The sequence below is a fragment of the Oncorhynchus tshawytscha genome, unplaced genomic scaffold (genome assembly GCF_018296145.1).
Source record: "Oncorhynchus tshawytscha isolate Ot180627B unplaced genomic scaffold, Otsh_v2.0 Un_contig_588_pilon_pilon, whole genome shotgun sequence".
Taxonomy (NCBI): domain Eukaryota; kingdom Metazoa; phylum Chordata; class Actinopteri; order Salmoniformes; family Salmonidae; genus Oncorhynchus; species Oncorhynchus tshawytscha.
In genome coordinates this window covers 546,157-567,492 of record NW_024609810.1, presented here as the reverse complement: position 1 = coordinate 567,492, position 21,336 = coordinate 546,157, and the positions used below count along the sequence as shown (strand labels likewise).

The 21,336-nt window shown below is 42.7% G+C and overlaps 1 protein-coding gene across 1 annotated transcript; it reads right to left on the bottom strand.

Annotated features, from left to right (window-relative positions):
- Nucleotides 1-12,482: 12,482 nt before the first annotated feature.
- On the bottom strand, nt 12,483-18,655 carry LOC121845975 (oocyte zinc finger protein XlCOF6-like). Its single transcript, XM_042318585.1, has 2 exons — nt 18,341-18,655; nt 12,483-15,019 (listed from the first exon to the last, which is right to left on the bottom strand). The coding sequence occupies exons 1-2, from the start codon at nt 18,504-18,506 to the stop codon at nt 13,020-13,022; spliced, it is 2,166 nt and encodes a 721-aa protein (XP_042174519.1). The 5' UTR covers nt 18,507-18,655; the 3' UTR covers nt 12,483-13,019.
- Nucleotides 18,656-21,336: the final 2,681 nt, after the last annotated feature.

The following is a 21,336-nucleotide window of genomic DNA, read 5'->3' as shown; positions in this document are numbered from 1 at the left end:
AGTCAATATTTAATCGTCGGCTTATTCAGTCTCATCTGAAAGTTGTAAATTCTTGGTTATCTTCACCTTGGCTAACAAGTTGAATCAGCAATACAACATTTGGTTTAATTATTTATTTAGTAAATACCTAAATAATCACACAGAATTACATCTACACAGAATAGATCATACATTGATTACAAATGATGTCATAAAGGAAAAGGTCCCTAGCGGACGGAACAGATATGACGGCTGGTTACACAAAGAAAGGGGGTTGGGTTTTGAATGAAAGAGCAGGAAGACTGAGGAGCAAAGAGATGTCTCTATCGGGCCGTAGGCAGCTATGCTATCGCAAATACAGTATCTTATGCATTCTAAATAACTGCCCATTTGGAAAAGGAAAATGCAATAAGTATTTATTCTGAGCTGCGCATCGGTAGATTGGTCGTAGATAGAAGGCCGGATTGTCCAGCATGGATCTCTTGTCCTCTGAAGAATGTCTAGTGGTGAACTGGAGCATGGTAAAATGAATACTCTGTCCGTCCTCTCCTAGCCCACGTTTACAGCTGCTGTTGCTAACGCAACGGCTAGGAGGTATCCCTTCTTCAGTGAATAAGAGTTCAAAGTTCATACCAAGTTGCCATACTTTAAGTTCATGCTATATTCTGGCTGGTATTGTCAAAATTCATCCTTTCGGTGTGTTGATCGTCATGTTCACGTTGAAATTCGATGCTAATTTCGTTAGGTTCTTGTCGTTCAACCAGAGCTTACGCTGAGGTTGGCTTAGTTCTGTTGCTGATCTTGTCCTTTTAACGTGGGAACCGCCGTCCTCTCGTCCTTGGAACAGAAAGTTGAGTTTTCGTCAACGGGTTTATATAGTGGTGAAAGAAGGGCGTGTTTCATAGTTTACAACCAATGTCTGTTCACTTGGGCCTCTGAGTGAGCAGAGTTTACAACCAATGTCTGTTCACTTGGGCGGGGCCTCTGAGTGAGCAGAGTTTACAACCAATGTCTGTTCACTTGGGCGGGGCCTCTGAGTGAGCAGAGTTTTACAACCAATGTCTGTTCACTTGGGCAGGGCCTCTGAGTGAGCAGAGTTTACAACCAATGTCTGTTCACTTGGGCGGGGCCTGTGAGTGAGCAGTGTTTACAACCAATGTCTGTTCACTTGGGCGGGGCCTCTGAGTGAGCAGAGTTTCTCTATGACAAACCGTTCTCTCATTTAAGAAGCTAAAATTACATTTAATCTTTTCACAAATAGTTTCATATTTAACCATTTAAATTGCACAATAATTCCATGTGAATCTGATAACTAGAATGTGTCGACTTGCCAAGATACAATTTATGTCATCCTGTCATTAGTAGTAATGTCTCTGAGATCATATTCATTAAGTACCAACGCATATTTTCAACTGGTTGGATTACCAAAACATGGTTCTGTTTCCCACCTTTCGATGTTACCAGACTCTCTATGTTAACAAAGGCTTTACAAGAGTCAACTCTATAAAGTAGAGAGAGAGAGAAAAGGGGAAAGGTATTTATGGGGGTCATAAACCTCCCCCAACAGGCCAACGTCATGACTGAGTCATAATCATTAAGTCAATATGTATGTTTTTCTGCATAGATGATCTAAGCAGACCTCTTTGCCTGTTCAATGGTCATTGTGATGAATGATGCACATTAATTCTTTAAGAACTTGTAGGCCTTAGGAGTTTAGTACAACTGCTGGTACAGTGCCTTGCGAAAGTATTCGGCCCCCTTGAACTTTGCGACCTTTTGCCACATTTCAGGCTTCAAACATAAAGATATAAAACTGTATTTTTTTGTGAAGAATCAACAACAAGTGGGACACAATCATGAAGTGGAACAACATTTATTGGATATTTCAAACTTTTTTAACAAATCAAAAACTGAAAAATTGGGCGTGCAAAATTATTCAGCCCCTTTACTTTCAGTGCAGCAAACTCTCTCCAGAAGTTCAGTGAGGATCTCTGAATGATCCAATGTTGACCTAAATGACTAATGATGATAAATACAATCCACCTGTGTGTAATCAAGTCTCCGTATAAATGCACCTGCACTGTGATAGTCTCAGAGGTCCGTTAAAAGCGCAGAGAGCATCATGAAGAACAAGGAACACACCAGGCAGGTCCGAGATACTGTTGTGAAGAAGTTTAAAGCCGGATTTGGATACAAAAAGATTTCCCAAGCTTTAAACATCCCAAGGAGCACTGTGCAAGCGATAATATTGAAATGGAAGGAGTATCAGACCACTGCAAATCTACCAAGACCTGGCTGTCCCTCTAAACTTTCAGCTCATACAAGGAGAAGACTGATCAGAGATGCAGCCAAGAGGCCCATGATCACTCTGGATGAACTGCAGAGATCTACAGCTGAGGTGGGAGACTCTGTCCATAGGACAACAATCAGTCGTATATTGCATAAATCTGGCCTTTATGGAAGAGTGGCAAGAAGAAAGCCATTTCTTAAAGATATCCATAAAAAGTGTCGTTTAAAGTTTGCCACAAGCCACCTGGGAGACACACCAAACATGTGGAAGAAGGTGCTCTGGTCAGATGAAACCAAAATTGAACTTTTTGGCAACAATGCAAAACGTTATGTTTGGCGTAAAAGCAACACAGCTCATCACCCTGAACACACGATCCCCACTGTCAAACATGGTGGTGGCAGCATCATGGTTTGGGCCTGCTTTTCTTCAGCAGGGACAGGGAAGATGGTTAAAATTGATGGGAAGATGGATGGAGCCAAATACAGGACCATTCTGAAAGAAAACCTGATGGAGTCTGCAAAAGACCTGAGACTGGGACGGAGATTTGTCTTCCAACAAGACAATGATCCAAAACATAAAGCAAAATCTACAATGGAATGGTTCAAAAATAAACATATCCAGGTGTTAGAATGGCCAAGTCAAAGTCCAGACCTGAATCCAATCGAGAATCGGTGGAAAGAACTGAAAACTGCTGTTCACAAATGCTCTCCATCCAACCTCACTGAGCTCGAGCTGTTTTGCAAGGAGGAATGGGAAAAAATTTCTCTCGATGTGCAAAACTGATAGAGACATACCCCAAGCGACTTATAGCTGTAATCGCAGCAAAAGGTGGCGCTACAAAGTATTAACTTAAGGGGGCTGAATAATTTTGCACGCCCAATTTTTCAGTTTTTGATTTGTTAAAAAAGTTTGAAATATCCAATAAATTCGTTCCACTTCATGATTGTGTCCAACTTGTTGTTGATTCTTCACAAAAAAATACAGTTTTATATCTTTATGTTTGAAGCCTGAAATGTGGCAAAAGGTCGCAAAGTTCAAGGGGGCCGAATACTTTCGCAAGGCACTGTATATAGTGTCTTATAAACCGGGTAGTTTGGGTCCTGTATAGTGATTGGCTGAAAGCTGTGGTATATCAGACATTATAAACCGCATGGATCGAGTCCTGAATGCTGATTGGCTGAAAGCCATGGTATATCAGAACGTATACAATGGGTAAGACAAAAAACTACTATTAACTGGTCTTATTACATTGGTAACCAGTTTATAATAGCAACAAGTCACATCGGGAGTTTGTGGTATATGGCCAATATACCACGGCTAAGGGTGGTATCCAGGCACTCGTGCTTAAGAACAAATCTTAGCCATGGTATATTGGCCATATAACACATCCCCTTGGGTCTTATTGCTTAAATAACCCAATAATTAAAGCTATTTTAGTAATTTCTAAAGTCTAGCAACCTTGCCAGCCGCCATGCTGACAAAGCAACAATTTTACTGAGTTACAGTTCATATAAGGAATTCAATCAATTGAAATAAATTCATTAGGCCCACATTGTTGACTTCCAGCGCCGACAGAGATGGCCGCCTCGCTTCGCGTTCCTAGGAAACTATGCAGTTTTTTGTTTTTTTACGTGTTATTTCTTACACTAGTACCCCAGGTCATCTTAGGTTTCATTACATACAGCCGAGAAGAACTACTGAATATAAGATCAGCGTCAACTCACCATCAGTACGACCAAGAATATGTTTTTCGCGATGCGGATCCTGTGTTCTGCCTTACAACCAGTGTAACGGAGCGGATTACATGCAGCGACCCAAAAAAACGACTCAGAAAAAGAGGGAAACGAAGCGGTCTTCTGGTCAGACTCCGGAGACGGGCACATCGTGCACCACTCCCTAGCATTCTTCTTGCCAATGTCCAGTCTCTTGACAACAAGGTTGATGAAATCCGAGCAAGAGTAGCATTCCAGAGGGACATCAGAGACTGTAACGTTCTCTGCTTCACGGAAACATGGCTAACTGGAGAGACGCAATCCGAAGCGGTGCAACCAGCGGGTTTCTCCACGCATCGCGCCGACAGAAACGAACATCTTTCTGGTAAGAAGAGGGGCGGGGGCGTATGCCTTATGACCAACGTGACATGGTGTGATGAAAGAAACATACAGGAACTCAAATCCTTCTGTTCACCTGATTTAGAATTCCTCACAATCAAATGTAGACCGCATTATCTACCAAGAGAATTCTCTTCGATTATAATCACAGCCGTATATATCCCCCCAAGCAGACACATCGATGGCTCTGAACAAACTTTATTTAACTCTCTGCAAACTGGAAACGATTTATCCGGAGGCTGCATTCATTGTAGCTGGGGATTTTAACAAGGCTAATCTGAAAACAAGACTCCCTAAATTTTATCAGCATATCGATTGCGCAACCAGGGGTGGAAAGACCCTGGATCATTGTTACTCTAACTTCCGCGACGCATATAAGGCCCTGCCCCGCCCCCTTTCGGAAAAGCTGACCACGACTCCATTTTGTTGATCCCTGCCTACAGACAGAAACTAAAACAAGAAGCTCCCACGCTGAGGTCTGTCCAACGCTGGTCTGACCAAGCTGACTCCACACTCCAAGACTGCTTCCATCACGTGGACTGGGAGATGTTTCGTATTGCGTCAGACAACAACATTGACGAATACGCTGATTCGGTGTGCGAGTTCATTAGAACGTGCGTTGAAGATGTCGTTCCCATAGCAACGATTAAAACATTCCCTAACCAGAAACCTTGGATTGATGGCAGCATTCGTGTGGAACTGAAGGCGCGAACCACTGCTTTTAATCAGGGCAAGGTGTCTGGTGACATGACTGAATACAAACAGTGCAGCTATTCCCTCCGCAAGGCTATCAAACAAGCTAAGCGCCAGTACAGAGACAAAGTAGAATCTCAATTCAACGGCTCAGACACAAGAGGCATGTGGCAGGGTCTACAGTCAATCACGGACTACAGGAAGAAACCCAGCCCAGTCACGGACCAGGATGTCTTGCTCCCAGGCAGACTAAATAACTTTTTTGCTCGCTTTGAGGACAATACAGTGCCACTGACACGGCCTGCAACGAAAACATGCGGTCTCTCCTTCACTGCAGCCGAAGTGAGTAAGACATTTAGACGTGTTAACCCTCGCAAGGCTGCAGGCCCAGACGGCATCCCCAGCCGCGCCCTCAGAGCATGCGCAGACCAGCTGGCCGGTGTGTTTACGGACATATTCAATCAATCCCTATACCAGTCTGCTGTTCCCACATGCTTCAAGAGGGCCACCATTGTTCCTGTTCCCAAGAAAGCTAAGGTAACTGAGCTAAACGACTACCTTAGTAGTAGCACTTAGTAGCACTCACATCCGTCATCATGAAGTGCTTTGAGAGACTAGTCAAGGACCATATCACCTCCACCCTACCTGACACCCTTGACCCACTCCAATTTGCTTACCGCCCAAATAGGTCCACAGACGATGCAATCTCAACTACACTGCACACTGCCCTAACCCATCTGGACAAGAGGAATACCTATGTGAGAATGCTGTTCATCGACTACAGCTCGGCATTCAACACCATAGTACCCTCCAAGCTCGTCATCAAGCTCGAGACCCTGGGTCTCGACCCCGCCCTGTGCAACTGGGTACTGGACTTCCTGACGGGCCGCCCCCAGGTGGTGAGGGTAGGCAACAACATCTCCTCCCCGCTGATCCTCAACACTGGGGCCCCACAAGGGTGCGTTCTGAGCCCTCTCCTGTACTCCCTGTTCACCCACGACTGCGTGGCCATGCACGCCTCCAACTCAATCATCAAGTTTGCGGACGACACAACAGTGGTAGGCTTGATTACCAATAACGACGAGACGGCCTACAGGGAGGAGGTGAGGGCCCTCGGAGTGTGGTGTCAGGAAAATAACCTCACACTCAACGTCAACAAAACTAAGGAGATGATTGTGGACTTCAGGAAACAGCAGAGGGAACACCCCCATCCACATCGATGGAACAGTAGTGGAGAGGGTAGCAAGTTTTAAGTTCCTCGGCATACACATCACAGACAAACTGAATTGGTCCACTCACACAGACAGCATCGTGAGGAAGGCGCAGCAGCGCCTCTTCAACCTCAGGAGGCTGAAGAAATTCGGCTTGTCACCAAAAGCACTCACAAACTTCTACAGATGCACAATCGAGAGCATCCTGGCGGGCTGTATCACCGCCTGGTATGGCAACTGCACCGCCCTCAACCGTAAGGCTCTCCAGAGGGTAGTGAGGTCTGCACAACGCATCACCGGGGGCAAACTACCTGCCCTCCAGGACACCTACACCACCCGATGCTACAGGAAGGCCATAAAGATCATCAAGGACATCAACCACCCGAGCCACTGCCTGTTCACCCCGCTGTCATCCAGAAGGCGAGGTCAGTACAGGTGCATCAAAGCTGGGACCGAGAGACTGAAAAACAGCTTCTATCTCAAGGCCATCAGACTGTTAAACAGCCACCACTAACATTGAGTGGCTACTGCCAACACACTGTCAATGACACTGACTCTACTCCAGCCACTTTAATCATGGGAATTGACGGGAAATGATGTAAATATATCACTAGCCACTTTAAACAATGCTACCTTATATAATGTTACTTACCCTACATTATTCATCTCATATGCATACGTAGATACTGTACTCTATATCATCGACTGCATCCTTATGTAATACATGTATCACTAGCCACTTTAACTACGCCACTTGGTTTACATACTCATCTCATATGTATATACTGTACTCGATATCATCTACTGTATCTTGCCTATGCTGCTCTGTACCATCACTCATTCATATATCCTTATGTACATATTCTTTATCCCCTTACACTGTGTATAAGACAGTAGTTTTTTTTTTTAATTGTTAGTTAGATTACTTGTTCGTTATTACTGCATTGTCGGAACTAGAAGCACAAGCATTTCGCTACACTCGCATTAACATCTGCTAACCATGTGTATGTGACAAATAAAATTTGATTTGATTTGATTTGAATCTATGGATTTCACATGACTCGGCCTGTGTGCAGCCATGGGTGGGCCTGGGAGGGCTTAGGACCACATACTTGGCAGAAAGGCCCACCCACTGGGGAGCCAGGACCACCCACTTGGCAGACAGGCCCACCCACTGGGGAGCCAGGCCCAGTCAAATAGTTTTTCCACACAAAGGGGCTTTATTACAGACAGAAATACTCCTCAGCATCCCCCCCCACCGCAGACGATCCCGTACGGGAAGAAGCCGGATGTGGAGGTCCTGGGCTGGCGTGGTTACACGTGGTCTGCGGTTGTGAGGCCGGTTGTACGTACTGCCAAATTCTCTAAACCGACATTGGAGGCAGCTTATGGTAGAGAAATGAACATTCAATTCTTTGGCAACAGCTCTGGTGGACACTCCTGCAGTCAGCATGCCAATAGCACACTCCCTCAAAACTTGAGACATCTGTGGCATTGTGTTGTGTGACAAAAATGCACATTTTAGAGTGGCCTTTTATTGTACTCAGCACAAAGTGCACCTGTGTAATGATGATGCCGTTTAATTAGCTTCTTGATATGCCACACCTGTCAAACGGATGGATTATCTTGGCAAAGGAGAAATGCTCACTAACAGAGACTATGATTACTACAGATAGCTGGCCGCTAGACTCATTTACCAGTCTAAAAAATGTTGGCTGACATGGGCTAATTGAGTGACTATCAGTGACAGAGAAAACAGAAAAACTGCTGATGCGCAACCAAACTACAAAATTGCATCTTGTGTTTTGTACTATTCTAACTCGCCACAGTAACTTGAGACCCCGACAATTAAAATATATATTATAAAGGAGGGTCAATCCCTGTGCTAGACTATCTAGCATGTCTTTGCTCCATGGTGCACCTTGGAAGGAACCACTTACTAGGGAGAATTGGGGGGGGGGTACTCTTGATCCAGTCAGTGTTCCCCCGTCGCAAAATACCACCGACACATCTTTTCTATCAATAATTATGATAAAACGTGGGTTAATAAATTAAGTTCAGTAATTAATGTACCAACGGTAAATGAGATAACACTGGTAAATGTAATACATTTTCTATTTGTAATAACTCAACGTTTTTATGTGATAAACCTGGTTAATGTAATAACTTGCCAGTAAACGTAATAACTTTTTTCAATAAATGTAACAAGTTTACATTCACCAGTGAATAACATTATGAATAATGTAATAACATAACAAAACCAATGCTTTATGTAGTACTGCCCTCAATTTAATGCACATACCACCACCCACTGCCAATCACAACACAAACTCACTGATACACACACACAGTTAACACTTTACTTGATTGTTATTAACCAATCTTATTATGTTATCTGGTGGTTATTATGTTATCTGGTGGTTATTATGTTATCTGGTGGTTATTATGTTATCTGGTGGTTATTATGTTATCGGGTGGTTATTATGTTATCAGGTGGTTATTATGTTATCAGGTGGTTATGTTATCAGGTGGTTATGTTATCAGGTGGTTATTATGTTATCAGGTGGTTATTATGTTATCAGGTGGTTATTATGTTATCTGGTGGTTATTATGTTATCAGGTGGTTATGTTATCAGGTGGTTATTATGTTATCAGGTGGTTATTATGTTATCAGGTGGTTATGTTATCAGGTGGTTATTATGTTATCAGGTGGTTATGTTATCAGGTGGTTATTTATCAGTTATCTGGTTATTATGTTATCTGGGTTATTATGTTATCATGTTATCAGGTGGTTATGTTATCAGGTGGTTATTATGTTATCAGATGGTTATTGTTATCAGGTGGTTATTATGTTATCAGATGGTTATTGTTATCAGGTGGTTATTATGTTATCTGGTGATTATTATGTTATCCGGTGGTTATTATGTTATCAGATGGTTATTATGTTATCAGGTGGTTATTATGTTATCAGGTGGTTATTATGTTATCTGGTGGTTATTATGTTATCCGGTGGTTATTATGTTATCAGGTGGTTATTATGTTATCAGGTGGTTATTATGTTATCAGGTGGTTATTATGTTATCAGGTGGTTATGTTATCAGGTGGTTATTATGTTATCTGGTGGTTATTATGTTATCAGGTGGTTATGTTATCAGGTGGTTATTATGTTATCAGATGGTTATTGTTATCAGGTGGTTATTATGTTATCAGGTGGTTATGTTATCAGATGGTTATTGTTATCAGGTGGTTATTATGTTATCTGGTGGTTATTATGTTATCCGGTGGTTATTATGTTATCAGATGGTTATTATGTTATCAGGTGGTTATTATGTTATCAGGTGGTTATTATGTTATCTGGTGGTTATTATGTTATCCGGTGGTTATTATGTTATCAGATGGTTATTATGTTATCAGATGGTCATTGTTATTAGATGGTTATTATGTTATCAGATGGTTATTATGTTATCCGGTGGTTATGTTATCAGATGGTTATTATGGTATCCGGTGGTTATTATGGTATCAGATGGTTATTATGTTATCAGGTGGTTATTATGTTATCAGATGGTTATTATGTTATCCTGTGGTTATTATGTTATCAGGTGGTTATTATGTTATCTGGTGGTTATTATGTTATCCGGTGGTTATTATGTTATCAGATGGTTATTATGTTATCAGATGGTTATTGTTATCAGATGGTTATTGTTATCAGATGGTTATTATGTTATCAGATGGTTATTATGTTATCAGATGGTTATTATGTTATCCGGTGGTTATGTTATCAGATGGTTATTATGGTATCAGATGGTTATTATGTTATCAGATGGTTATTATGTTATCAGATGGTTATTATGTTATCAGGTGGTTATTATGGTATCGGAGGGTTATTATGTTATCAGATGGTTATTAAGTTATCCAGTGGTTATTATGTTATCTAGTGGTTATTATGTTATCCGGTGGGTATCATGTTATCCGGTGGTTATTATGTTATCAGGTGGTTATCATGTTATCCGGTGGGTATTATGTTATCTAGTGGTTATTATGTTATCCGGTGGGTATTATGTTATCTAGTGGTTATTATGTTAACTTCTCTGTAAACAATAATGAGTCTTTAGGACCTCCCGGGACATCACAAAATGGTCGTCTAAAGTAGTCAGGATGTTCTGTCATGGTCCCCTTGAGGTGTTTGTCTAGTTCCCGGTTGGTCCCGAGGACGTTTTTATGACTTTCTTCGGATGTTGTGTCATGGTCCCCTAAGGATTCTTGGAACGTTGGGTCATGGTGCCCTGGAGATTTTTGTCTAGTTCCTGGGGACATCACCTGATGTTGTATTACACATCACCCCTTGTTACTGTTGCCAAAACCATCACTGATCCAGTCTCAGCTCTTTGTCTTTTGGCAATGCTAGGGACAGTCACCGACACACACAAACAGTGCTTTTAACAGTGTTTTACACCCACATATTTGAGAATGTTCTCTTGGGCGGCTTCCACCCGGTTACCTAACCTTGAACCTTAGAGGCTGCTGCCCTATATACATAGACTTGAATTCACTGGCCACTTTAACAATGGAACACTAGTCACTTTAATAATGTTTTCATATTTTTGCTTTACTCATCTCATATGTATATAATGTACTCTATTCTACTGTATTTTAGTCCATGCCACATTGCTCATCTTAATATTTATATATTCCTAAATTCCATTATTTTACTATTAGGTTTGTGTCCATTATTGTGAATAGTTAGATATTACTGCACTGTTGGAGCAAGAAACACAAGCATTTCACAACACCCACAACAACATCTGCTAACTATGTGTATGTGACCAATACAATTGTATTTTATTTGGGACCATGTATTCTGTTAAGGTTAGTGATACACTGTTTAGCTAAAATGGTGTAAAAAAAAAAGGAATGACAGTATGATTACATTTGACATGACTCAGTAGACTTTTCAATATGAACCCACTTGGGATTTGAACTCACAACCTCTGGATTTGGGATATGCTAATCTTCCTGCTGGGCCACAAAATCTGTAGAATTGCAGAAGTCCTTGACACATTCATTACCTATAATACATCTCTAATTGATGACTAAATTAGCAGTGCAGATGGCACTATTTTGTTAAGTGCAATCTGACTATTCTCTCATTGACTCAATTGACTTATTCCAGATTTAATTACTTTACAATTGACTTATTCCAGAGTGTACGCAGAATATTGTCAACATCCTGATCTTGTGACTAAATATATCTTTGTCCTAATTTTATTTTTTCTTTCAGTTTTCATCCTGTTTGCCGCTTGTTAAGGGAATTTTTATCAATGATGACTAATTATGTATACATTTCAATCAGGACTGACTAATCCGAATACTATTATGTTACTGTATATGTACTAATCAGAATACTAAATGTTACTGTATATGTATGAATTTTCTTTCTTGATCCCAGTACTGAAAATAATGTGTGTGTGTTACGCCCCTGAGAACAGGGGAGAAATAATCACGAGAGTGATACGGTGTTGTATTCTCAATTCAACGTTTAGTGTAATCATTTCACAAAAGTAACACATTACAAAACAACAGAAAACCCATTATACAACTAACACAGCAAAATATCTTATTAACAACGTACATGTTCATTCACAATCGACATAAAATGGCAGCTACTCTCAGTATGATGCTATTCTTCACTTCAACCGAGCAGGGCTAATATTACTCTCTTCAAACTTAACTCTAACTTCCTCAAGACGTTACTAAGACACACCTTAAACACTCTTGACATCTTAGCGAGTTATAACATTTAAATTACTATTTTTATCATCAATAAAGTACCTGAGAACAGGGGAGAAATAATCACGAGAGTGATACAGTGTTGTATTCTCAATTCAACGTTTAGTGTAATGAGAAAAGACCGCGATTTTCCCCAGGAATATGGGTGGAGACCAGAGCAATCGATCTCCGGCTCATAGATTAAGAGCATTTCGTAGATGACAGATGAACACTTTTAGGCACCACAAAATAAAGTAATCAATATAACGTTTACACATTACTCTCACAATTCGTACCCTTTGACAGATTTTAACTTTAACACAATTATATGAATGTTATCAATCTCTATCAACTAATACTGAATGCATCTTCTTAACCTTAGATGTTTTAAGATCCTCACATACTATGAACTTACTAATACTTTTTAATGTATAACAGGCTATGAATATTTCCTTTAACCTGTTACATGTGAACGTGGGCAAAAGTTAGAACAATGACTGTCTGTTCCTTGGTACAAATCTTCAGACTGCTACTTGAATGCTTATCTACTCGAAAAGGCCTCGAGTCATAAATTATATTAAATTGGTAGGGAGGCGGATGTGGGAAGGCTGGAGAGACAGCCTTTGTACTGGAACGGATATGGCACGGATTGGGGCTGGAACTAAGGACGTCATTTTCAGTTTATAACCTGAGGTAACCTGTATTGTAGCAGTACTCTCTTGATTAAAGGCTGATACTTGACTTTTAAGACCGGGCTCTGCCCATTCCTATAAAATAAGGGTCTTACAAATTCTTATGAATTGACAGTGTGTTTCATTTTAATTGGGAATTACAACAGAGGAATTAAATTCCTTCAACACCGCTTTTATGGATTTTTTTTGCGTCAGTAAATTAAACTTTTGAGTGAAGCTTTTCCCACAATCAGCACAGCTAAATGGTTCTCTCCTGTGTGAGTTAGTGTATGCTTCTTTAGGGACCCTTCTGAATGAAGCTTTTCCCACAGTCATCACAGCTAAATGGTTTCTCTCCTGTGTGAGTCAGTGTATGCTTGTTTAGGGACCCTTTCTGACTGAAGCTTTTCCCACAAGCATCACAGCTAAATGGTTTCTCTCCTGTGTGAGTCAGTTGGTGGTTCTTTAGGTTCACCTTCTGATTGAAGCTTTTCCCACAGTCGTCACAGCTAAATGGTTTCTCTCCTGTGTGAGTCAGTGTATGCTTGTTTAGGGACCCTTTCTGACTGAAGCTTTTCCCACAAGCATCACAGCTAAATGGTTTCTCTCCTGTGTGAGTCAGTTGGTGGTTCTTTAGGTTCACCTTCTGATTGAAGCTTTTCCCACAGTCGTCACAGCTAAAAAGATTCTCTCCTGTGTGAGTCAGTGTATGCTTCTTTAGGGACCCTTTCTGACTGAAGCTTTTCCCACAAGCATCACAGCTAAATGGTTTCTCTCCTGTGTGAGTCAGTTGGTGGTTCTTTAGGTTCACCTTCTGATTGAAGCTTTTCCCACAGTCGTCACAGCTAAAAAGATTCTCTCCTGTGTGAGTCAGTGTATGCTTCTTTAGGGACCCTTTCTGACTGAAGCTTTTCCCACAAGCATCACAGATAAATGGTTTCTCTCCTGTGTGAGTCAGTTGATGGTTCTTTAGGTTCACCTTATGATTGAAGCTTTTCCCACAGTCGTCACAGCTAAAAAGATTCTCTCCTGTGTGAGTCAGTGTATGCTTCTTTAGGGACCCTTTCTGACTGAATCTTTTCCCACAAGCATCACAGCTAAATTGTTTCTCTTCTGTGTGAGTCAGTTGATGGTTCTTTAGGTTCCCCTTCTGATTGAAGCTTTTCCCACAGTCGTCACAGCTAAATGGTTTCTCTCCTGTGTGAGTCAGTGTATGCTTCTTTAGGGACCCCTTGTGACTGAAGCTTTTCCCACAGTCGTCACAGATAAATGGTTTCTCTCCTGTATGAGTCACCATGTGTATGGCTAAGTGTTCCTTACGATTGAACATTTTCCCACAGTCAACACAGCTTAATAGTTTCTCTTCTGTGTGAGTCAGTGTATGCTTCTTTAGGGACCCTTTCTGACTAAAGCTTTTCCCACAAGCATCACAGCTAAATGGTTTCTCTCCTGTGTGAGTCACCATGTGCACTGTTAAGTGTTCCTTATGATTGAACCTTTTCCCACAGTCGCCACACTTAAATTGTTTCTCCCCTGTTTGAATCCTCATGTGCTTGGACAGATCTCCTTTGAGTTTGAAGGTCTTGCCACAAACAGAACAGGTGCAGAGTTTTCCACTTTGACAGAAGTGGACATGGGCCTTCAGTTTACAGGTGGAGTTGTATCGTTTTCTGCAGAAGCGGCATTCGCCGAGTCTCTTCTTGGAGAGAGTCAAATGCCTCTGCAGGTCAGCTTTCAGAGCAGACATTTCACCACAGTCACGGCAGTGGCGAGTTTTTCTAAGCGTGGTTCTGGGTTTGGAACAGTGTTCATCTATTGATGGGTTTGGATTCAATGATGAGCTGGGATCCAATGGCGGGTTGCTGTTAAGTCCTACTGGGTTTCTGCTTACGGCTGAGCATTGGCTGGAAGAACCGTTGTGATTATCTGGAAGGTCACAGGGAATGTGGAGACCCTTAAGGTGGGTCACAGTAACAAAAGGTGTGAGATCCACTTGTTTAGGGTCACTCTCTCTGTTCTCCACAGTCTGGGTTTGGTGAAGAGTCATGGATTGAAGTGGGTCCTCCTGATCACATTCACTTTTCACACAGGAAGGAGTGAATTTGAACTCTATGATATCAGCCTCCAGCCCTTGAAGCTGCTCTTCCTCCTGACTGGTCCTGAGTTCCTCCTGTTCCTCTTTAATCTGTGGATGTTCTGGGTTCTCCTGCCCCAGACTGGGGCTCCACTCCTGCTCACAGTGCTGCTGCTCAGGGAGAACCTTCTCTTCAGAGACAGCGAGAGAGAGCTGCAGGGAATCTGCAGGAAAGGAGAAGAGGAGAGGATATTTATACAGCCGTTAGACAGTCGTCACTAGCTGGCACAGCCACAGTCATAAATCCCACCTATTTCTAAAATGCATCTTCTTAAAGCAGAACTGAACTCAAGAACCAATTTCTCTTGTTGAAAACAGCATGTGACATTGATATAAGTCAGAAACATTTTTTCCTGTGCCAAAATGGTAGGTACATTTTCTCCTAACCACCAATGTAAATTCTCTGCATAATTCTCCTGTGGTTATGATGCAACAAGCAACCTGGTCCCAGAGAAAGACATTTAATACTATAGCTCCTCAAATACTAATGATAAGTTAGGTCATCCAATTCGTATGCTATTGACCGACCAGGTAAGATGTATGATACTATAGCTTCTCTAATTCAAATTATATTGTACGAAGACTATGACATTCATAATTTAACCTAATGTAATATATCATACTAAATGTTGGGAACGGATTTATATACCAAATCCTACAAATTGTTCTGAGACCAAGTTGCACGACACCGGTGCTTCGAGGCTTGCATGACATTTTCAAAGCAGAGAGCTATACTTCTGGTGCCAAAATTTGACTGTAGGGTGTCAGCAAATATCATTTAGTCTATTCATCTATGGCAAATATACTTATATGTTACCTTTTCATCTGTGTCTGGTGTTAACTAGTTACTGGCTATGTAGGTCTAATGCCAGTATGGAACAAAAGGGGGGAAAGTGTCTTTCAAAACTCAGACGTAGTCGTCAAGTCAACTTATCTGACAGTGCTGCTGTGAACTCCAACAAAACAGGAGATGTATAAAAATTAAGGATATCATTGATGTCATTAAATGTTGTTTGAGTTGCTTTGTGTTTCACCAAAAAAGCTTGATGATTTTACTGCAACACTGCATCCAAGTTACTTGACATAGAAGTTTCAAAGAGCTGTCAGTCAAGGCGAGCTCATGAATATAAGCTCCCTGCCAACAGCCTGTCTTTTCAAACTTCCTGGTTGTTAGCCATGAGAGAAAAAGTACATTTTCATAATGACAGTTCAGGACCTTTAAACAAACCAACCACATTTCCCCCTGGCCAGCTGTCTCATGGCATCAGTTCATGAAAATAAACTCAGCAAAAAAAGAAATGTCCCTTTTTCAGGACCCTGTCTTTCAAAGATATTTTTAGGAATTATCTTCACAGATCTTCATTATAAAGGGTTGAAACATTGTTTTCCATGCTTGTTCAATGAACCATAAACAATTAATGAACATGGACCTGTGGAACGGTAATTAAGACACTAGCAGCTGACAGACGGTAGGCAATTTAGGTCACAGTGATGAAAACTTAGGACACTAAAGAGGCCTTTCTATTGACTCTGAAAAACACCAAAAGAAAGATGCCCAGGGTCCCTGCTCATAGGAGCATGAGGACTGCAGATGTGGCCAGTGCAATAAATTGCAATGTCCATACTGTGAGACGCCTAAGACAGTGCTACAGGGAGACAGGACAGACATCTGATCGTCCTCGCAGTGGCAGACCACGTGTAACAACACCTGCACAGGATTGGTACATCCGAACATCACACCTGCGGGACAGGTACAGGATGGCAACAACAACTCCCTGAGTTACACCAGGGACGCACAATCCCTCCATCAGTGCTCAGACTGTCCGCAATAGAATGAGAGAGGCTGGACTGTAGGCTTGTAGGCCTGTTGTAATGCAGGTCCTCACGAGACATCACCACCAACAACGTCAAACTATGGGCACAAACCCACCTTCGCTGGACCAGACAGGACTGGCAAAAAGTGCTCTTCACATACGAGTCGCGGTTTTGGCTCGCAAGGGGTGATGGTCGGATTCACGTTTATTGTCGAAGGAATGAGCGTTACACCGAGGCCTGTACTCTGGAGTGGGATCGATTTGGAGGCGGAGGGTCCGTCATGGTCTGGGGCGGTGTGTCACAGCAGCATCGGACTAAGCTTGTTGTCATTGCAGGCAGTCTCAACGCTGTGCGTTACAGGAAAGACATCCTCCTCCATCATGTGGTACCCTTCCTGCAGGCTCATCCTGACATGACCCTCCAGCATGACAATGCCACCAGCCATACTGCTCGTTCTGTGAGTGATTTCCTGCAAGACAGGAATGTCAGTGTTCTGCCATGGCCAGCGAAGAGCCCGGATCTCAATCCCATTGAGCACGTCTGGGACGTGTTGGATCAGCGGGTGTGGGCTAGGGCCATTCCCCCCAGAAATGTCCGGGAACTTGCAGGTGCCTTGATGGAAGAGTGGGGTAACATCTCACAGCAAGAACTGGCAAATCTGGTGCAGTCCATGAGGAGATGGACTGCAGTACTTAATGCAGCTGGTGGCCACACCAGATACTGACTGCTACTTTTGATTTTGACCCCCCCCCTTCGTTCAGGGACACATTATTCTATTTCTGTTAGTCACATGTCTGTGGAACTTGTAAACTTTATGTTTCAGTTGTTGAATCTCGTTATGTTCATACAAATACTTACACTTGTTAAGTTTGCTGAAAATAAACGCAGTTGACAGTGAGAGGACGATTATTTTTTTGCTGAGTTTATAATGTTAATATATTCAGATGTAATTGTTAGAAAATAATGAAATGTATGTGTTGGGCACAATGGTGGCAGTGGGGTTATGGTATGAGCAGGCATAAGCTACAGAGAACGAGCAGAATTGCATTTTATCGATGGCAATTTGAATGCACAGAGACACCGTGACGAAATCCTGAGGCCCATTGTCATGCCATTCATGAGCTGCCATCACCTCCTGTTTCAGCATGATATTGCACAGCCCCATGTTGCATGGATATGTGGATATGTACACAATTCCTGGAAGCTGAAAATGTCCCAGTTCTTCCACGGCCTGCATACCCACCAGACATGTCACCCATTGAACATGTTTGGGACGCTCAGGATCGACATGTAGGACAGTTCCAGCCAATATCCAGCAACTTCGCACAGCTACTGAAGAGGAGTGGGACAACCTTCCACACACCACAATCAACAGCCTGATCAACTCTATGTGAAGGAATTGTCACACTGCATGAGGCAAATGGTGGTCACACCAGATAGTGACAGGGTTTCTGATCCACCCCCTTTCCCTTTAAGTTATCTGTGACCAACATATACATATCTCTATTCACAGTAATGTGAAATGCATAAATAAATTAGAGCCTAATGATTGTATTTCAATTGACTGATTTCCTTATATGAACTGTAACTCACAAAAATCTTTTAAATTCTTGCATGTCGAGTTTATATTTTTTTGTTCAGTGTAGCTATCAGAAGATCTACATACGAACCTATTCTACATAGTTGTATTTCCGGTGTGATCCGCAGCAGTCTCCGTAGCCGATCATTCTCCTCCTGGTAGTCCGCTACTGTTTCTTCAACTGCCCCGAAAATCTCCACAGCTGCCGCCGTTAAACGCTCATTTAAAAACACACGAAACGACTGTAGTTTAGACATGTTTCAGTCGACTGAGAGTTGGGTATTTAGGTAGTATGTTTACATCCACGATGAAAGAATGGTGGACGCAAATGAAACAACCCCGCTCTCAGATGTACTTCCCTTTTGTTCTGTTTTTATCAGCGGGTAACGAGCCCCTTATCACATCACAGCGTCCCCATGGAGATGGGGTTTTATTACGCGCTACAGACCAATGACAATGTATCTCAGGGATTCTTCACGCGACAAACTCTACCTTTTTTCCACAAATATTTTTTATTAATATTAACCAAACAATCTCCTTCTTAAATATTTTCTGAAAATGCAACTAACTGGATTGATTTCAACTCCGTCAGACACCATAAAAGCCTTTTCATTTTTACATGCATTTTCCAAGAAAGGTTTAAAAGTCTTTATTGTTTCATTCTAACATTAAATTATTCAAATATGTAATACAAATCTCCCAAAGTTTTGTTTTATTTTATAGCGCTATATCAGGGATGGTTAACTGGTGACCCGACCTGCAGCAACCATTTTGAAGGCTCTGATCAATTTCCGTAAAGAGTAAATATATTTTTAATCAGTTGGGGTCTTCACTTGTTGTTGAGATGATAATATCTAACATAATGGAATAAAACACACAATGAACGGAGTAAAACACACAGCTGGCAATGAATTATTTGGTCAGCCTAAAGGGACATGGGGTATCTCATCCTGCGAAAGGGCTTTTCCAGGCATGCTGGGAACATGAGCAAGACAGAACACGAGCTTTGGGTGGGTGGGTAATACCCGGGTGAAGGAGATGGAAGAGAGTTTAGTCCAATGGTAGCTATCCCTGTGAATCCACCATGGCTCCTCCCACCCCCAGTAGTAGATCTAGTATTGGAGAGACTACAGAAAGATAGGCAGGGTGTTGATCCATCTGATTGGTTTAAGAGATGTCTGGATACTGTGTATATCAGGATGTTGTGGCCATTTACACAGATGATTCAAAAGATCCAAGGACAGGACATACTGGGTCAGCATTTGTAGTGCAGGACTGTGATGTGAGAGTCAGGAAACGTGTTACAGATCATCTGGCTGTATATACGGCTGAGGTGATGGCCATACTGTTGGCCTTGCAGTGGGTGGTGGAGTTAAGCCAGACAGAGTAGTTATTTGCTCTGATTCATGTGCAGTGCTGAGGAGTCTCCAGTCCTTTATATCACGTAGCAGACAAGACCTGCTTTATGAGGTGACACAAACCCATGGCAGGAGTAAACAAATGGGTATACAGATCATATTTACATGGGTCCCAGGTCATGTGGGAGTGGAGGGGAACGAGGCAGTTGATGTACTGGCTAAGCAAGTATTAAGTATTGAGGATGATGTGGTAGTTTCAATGAGCAAGGCAGAGGCAAAAAGCATGATATGGACAGTGAAGGAGGAGAAATGGCAGGAGCAGGGGAATAGAGATCCTAATGGCAGGAGCAGGGGAATAGAGATCCTAATGGCAGGGGCAGGGGAATAGAGATCCTAATGGCAGGAGCAGGGGAATAGAGATCCTAATGGCAGGGAGCAGGGAATAGAGATCCTAATGGCAGGAGCAGGGGAATAGAGATCCTAATGGCAGGAGCAGGGGAATAGAGATCCTAATGGCAGGAGCAGGGGAATAGAGATCCTAATGGCAGGAGCAGGGGAATAGAGATCAGGAGCAGGGGGGGAATAGAGATCCTAATGGCAGGAGCAGGGGAATAGAGATCCTAATGGCAGGAAGGGAATAGAGATCCTAATGGCAGGAGCAGGGGAATAGAGATCCTAATGGCAGGAGCAGGGGAATAGAGATCCTAATGGCAGGAGCAGGGGAATAGAGATCCTAATGGCAGGAGCAGGGGAATAGAGATCCTAATGGCAGGAGCAGGGGAATAGAGATCCTAATGGCAGGAGCAGGGGAATAGAGATCCCAATGGCAGGAGGAGCAGGGAATAGAGATCCTAATGGCAGAGAGGAGCAGGGAATAGAGATCCTAATGGCAGGAGCAGGGGAATAGAGATCCTAATGGCAGGAGCAGGGGAATAGAGATCCTAATGGCAGGAGCAGGGGAATAGAGATCCTAATGGCAGGAGCAGGGGAATAGAGATCCTAATGGCAGGAGCAGGGGAATAGAGATCCTAATGGCAGGAGCAGGGGAATAGAGATCCTAATGGCAGGAGCAGGGGAATAGAGATCCTAATGGCAGGAGCAGGGGGCAATAGAGATCCTAATGGCAGGAGCAGGGGAATAGAGATCCTAATGGCAGGAGCAGGGGAATAGAGATCCTAATGGCAGGAGCAGGGGAATAGAGATCCTAATGGCAGGAGCAGGGGAATAGAGATCCTAATGGCAGGAGCAGGGGAATAGAGATCCTAATGGCAGGAGCAGGGGAATAGAGATCCTAATGGCAGGAGGGGGAATAGAGATCCTAATGGCAGGAGCAGGGGAATAGAGATCCTAATGGCAGGAGCAGGGAATAGAGATCCTAATGGCAGGAGCAGGGGAATAGAGATCCTAATGGCAGGAATAGGGAATAGAGATCCTAATGGCAGGAGCAGGGGAATAGAGATCCTAATGGCAGGAGCAGGGGAATAGAGATCCTAATGGCAGGAGCAGGGGAATAGAGATCCTAAGGAGCAGGGGAGAGATCCTAATGGCAGGAGCAGGGAATAGAGATCCTAATGGCAGGGGAGCAGGGGGGGAATAGAGATCCTAATGGCAGGAGCAGGGGAATAGAGATCCTAATGGCAGGAGCAGGGGAATAGAGATCCTAATGGCAGGAGCAGGGGAATAGAGATCCTAATGGCAGGAGCAGGGGAATAGAGATCCTAACGGCAGG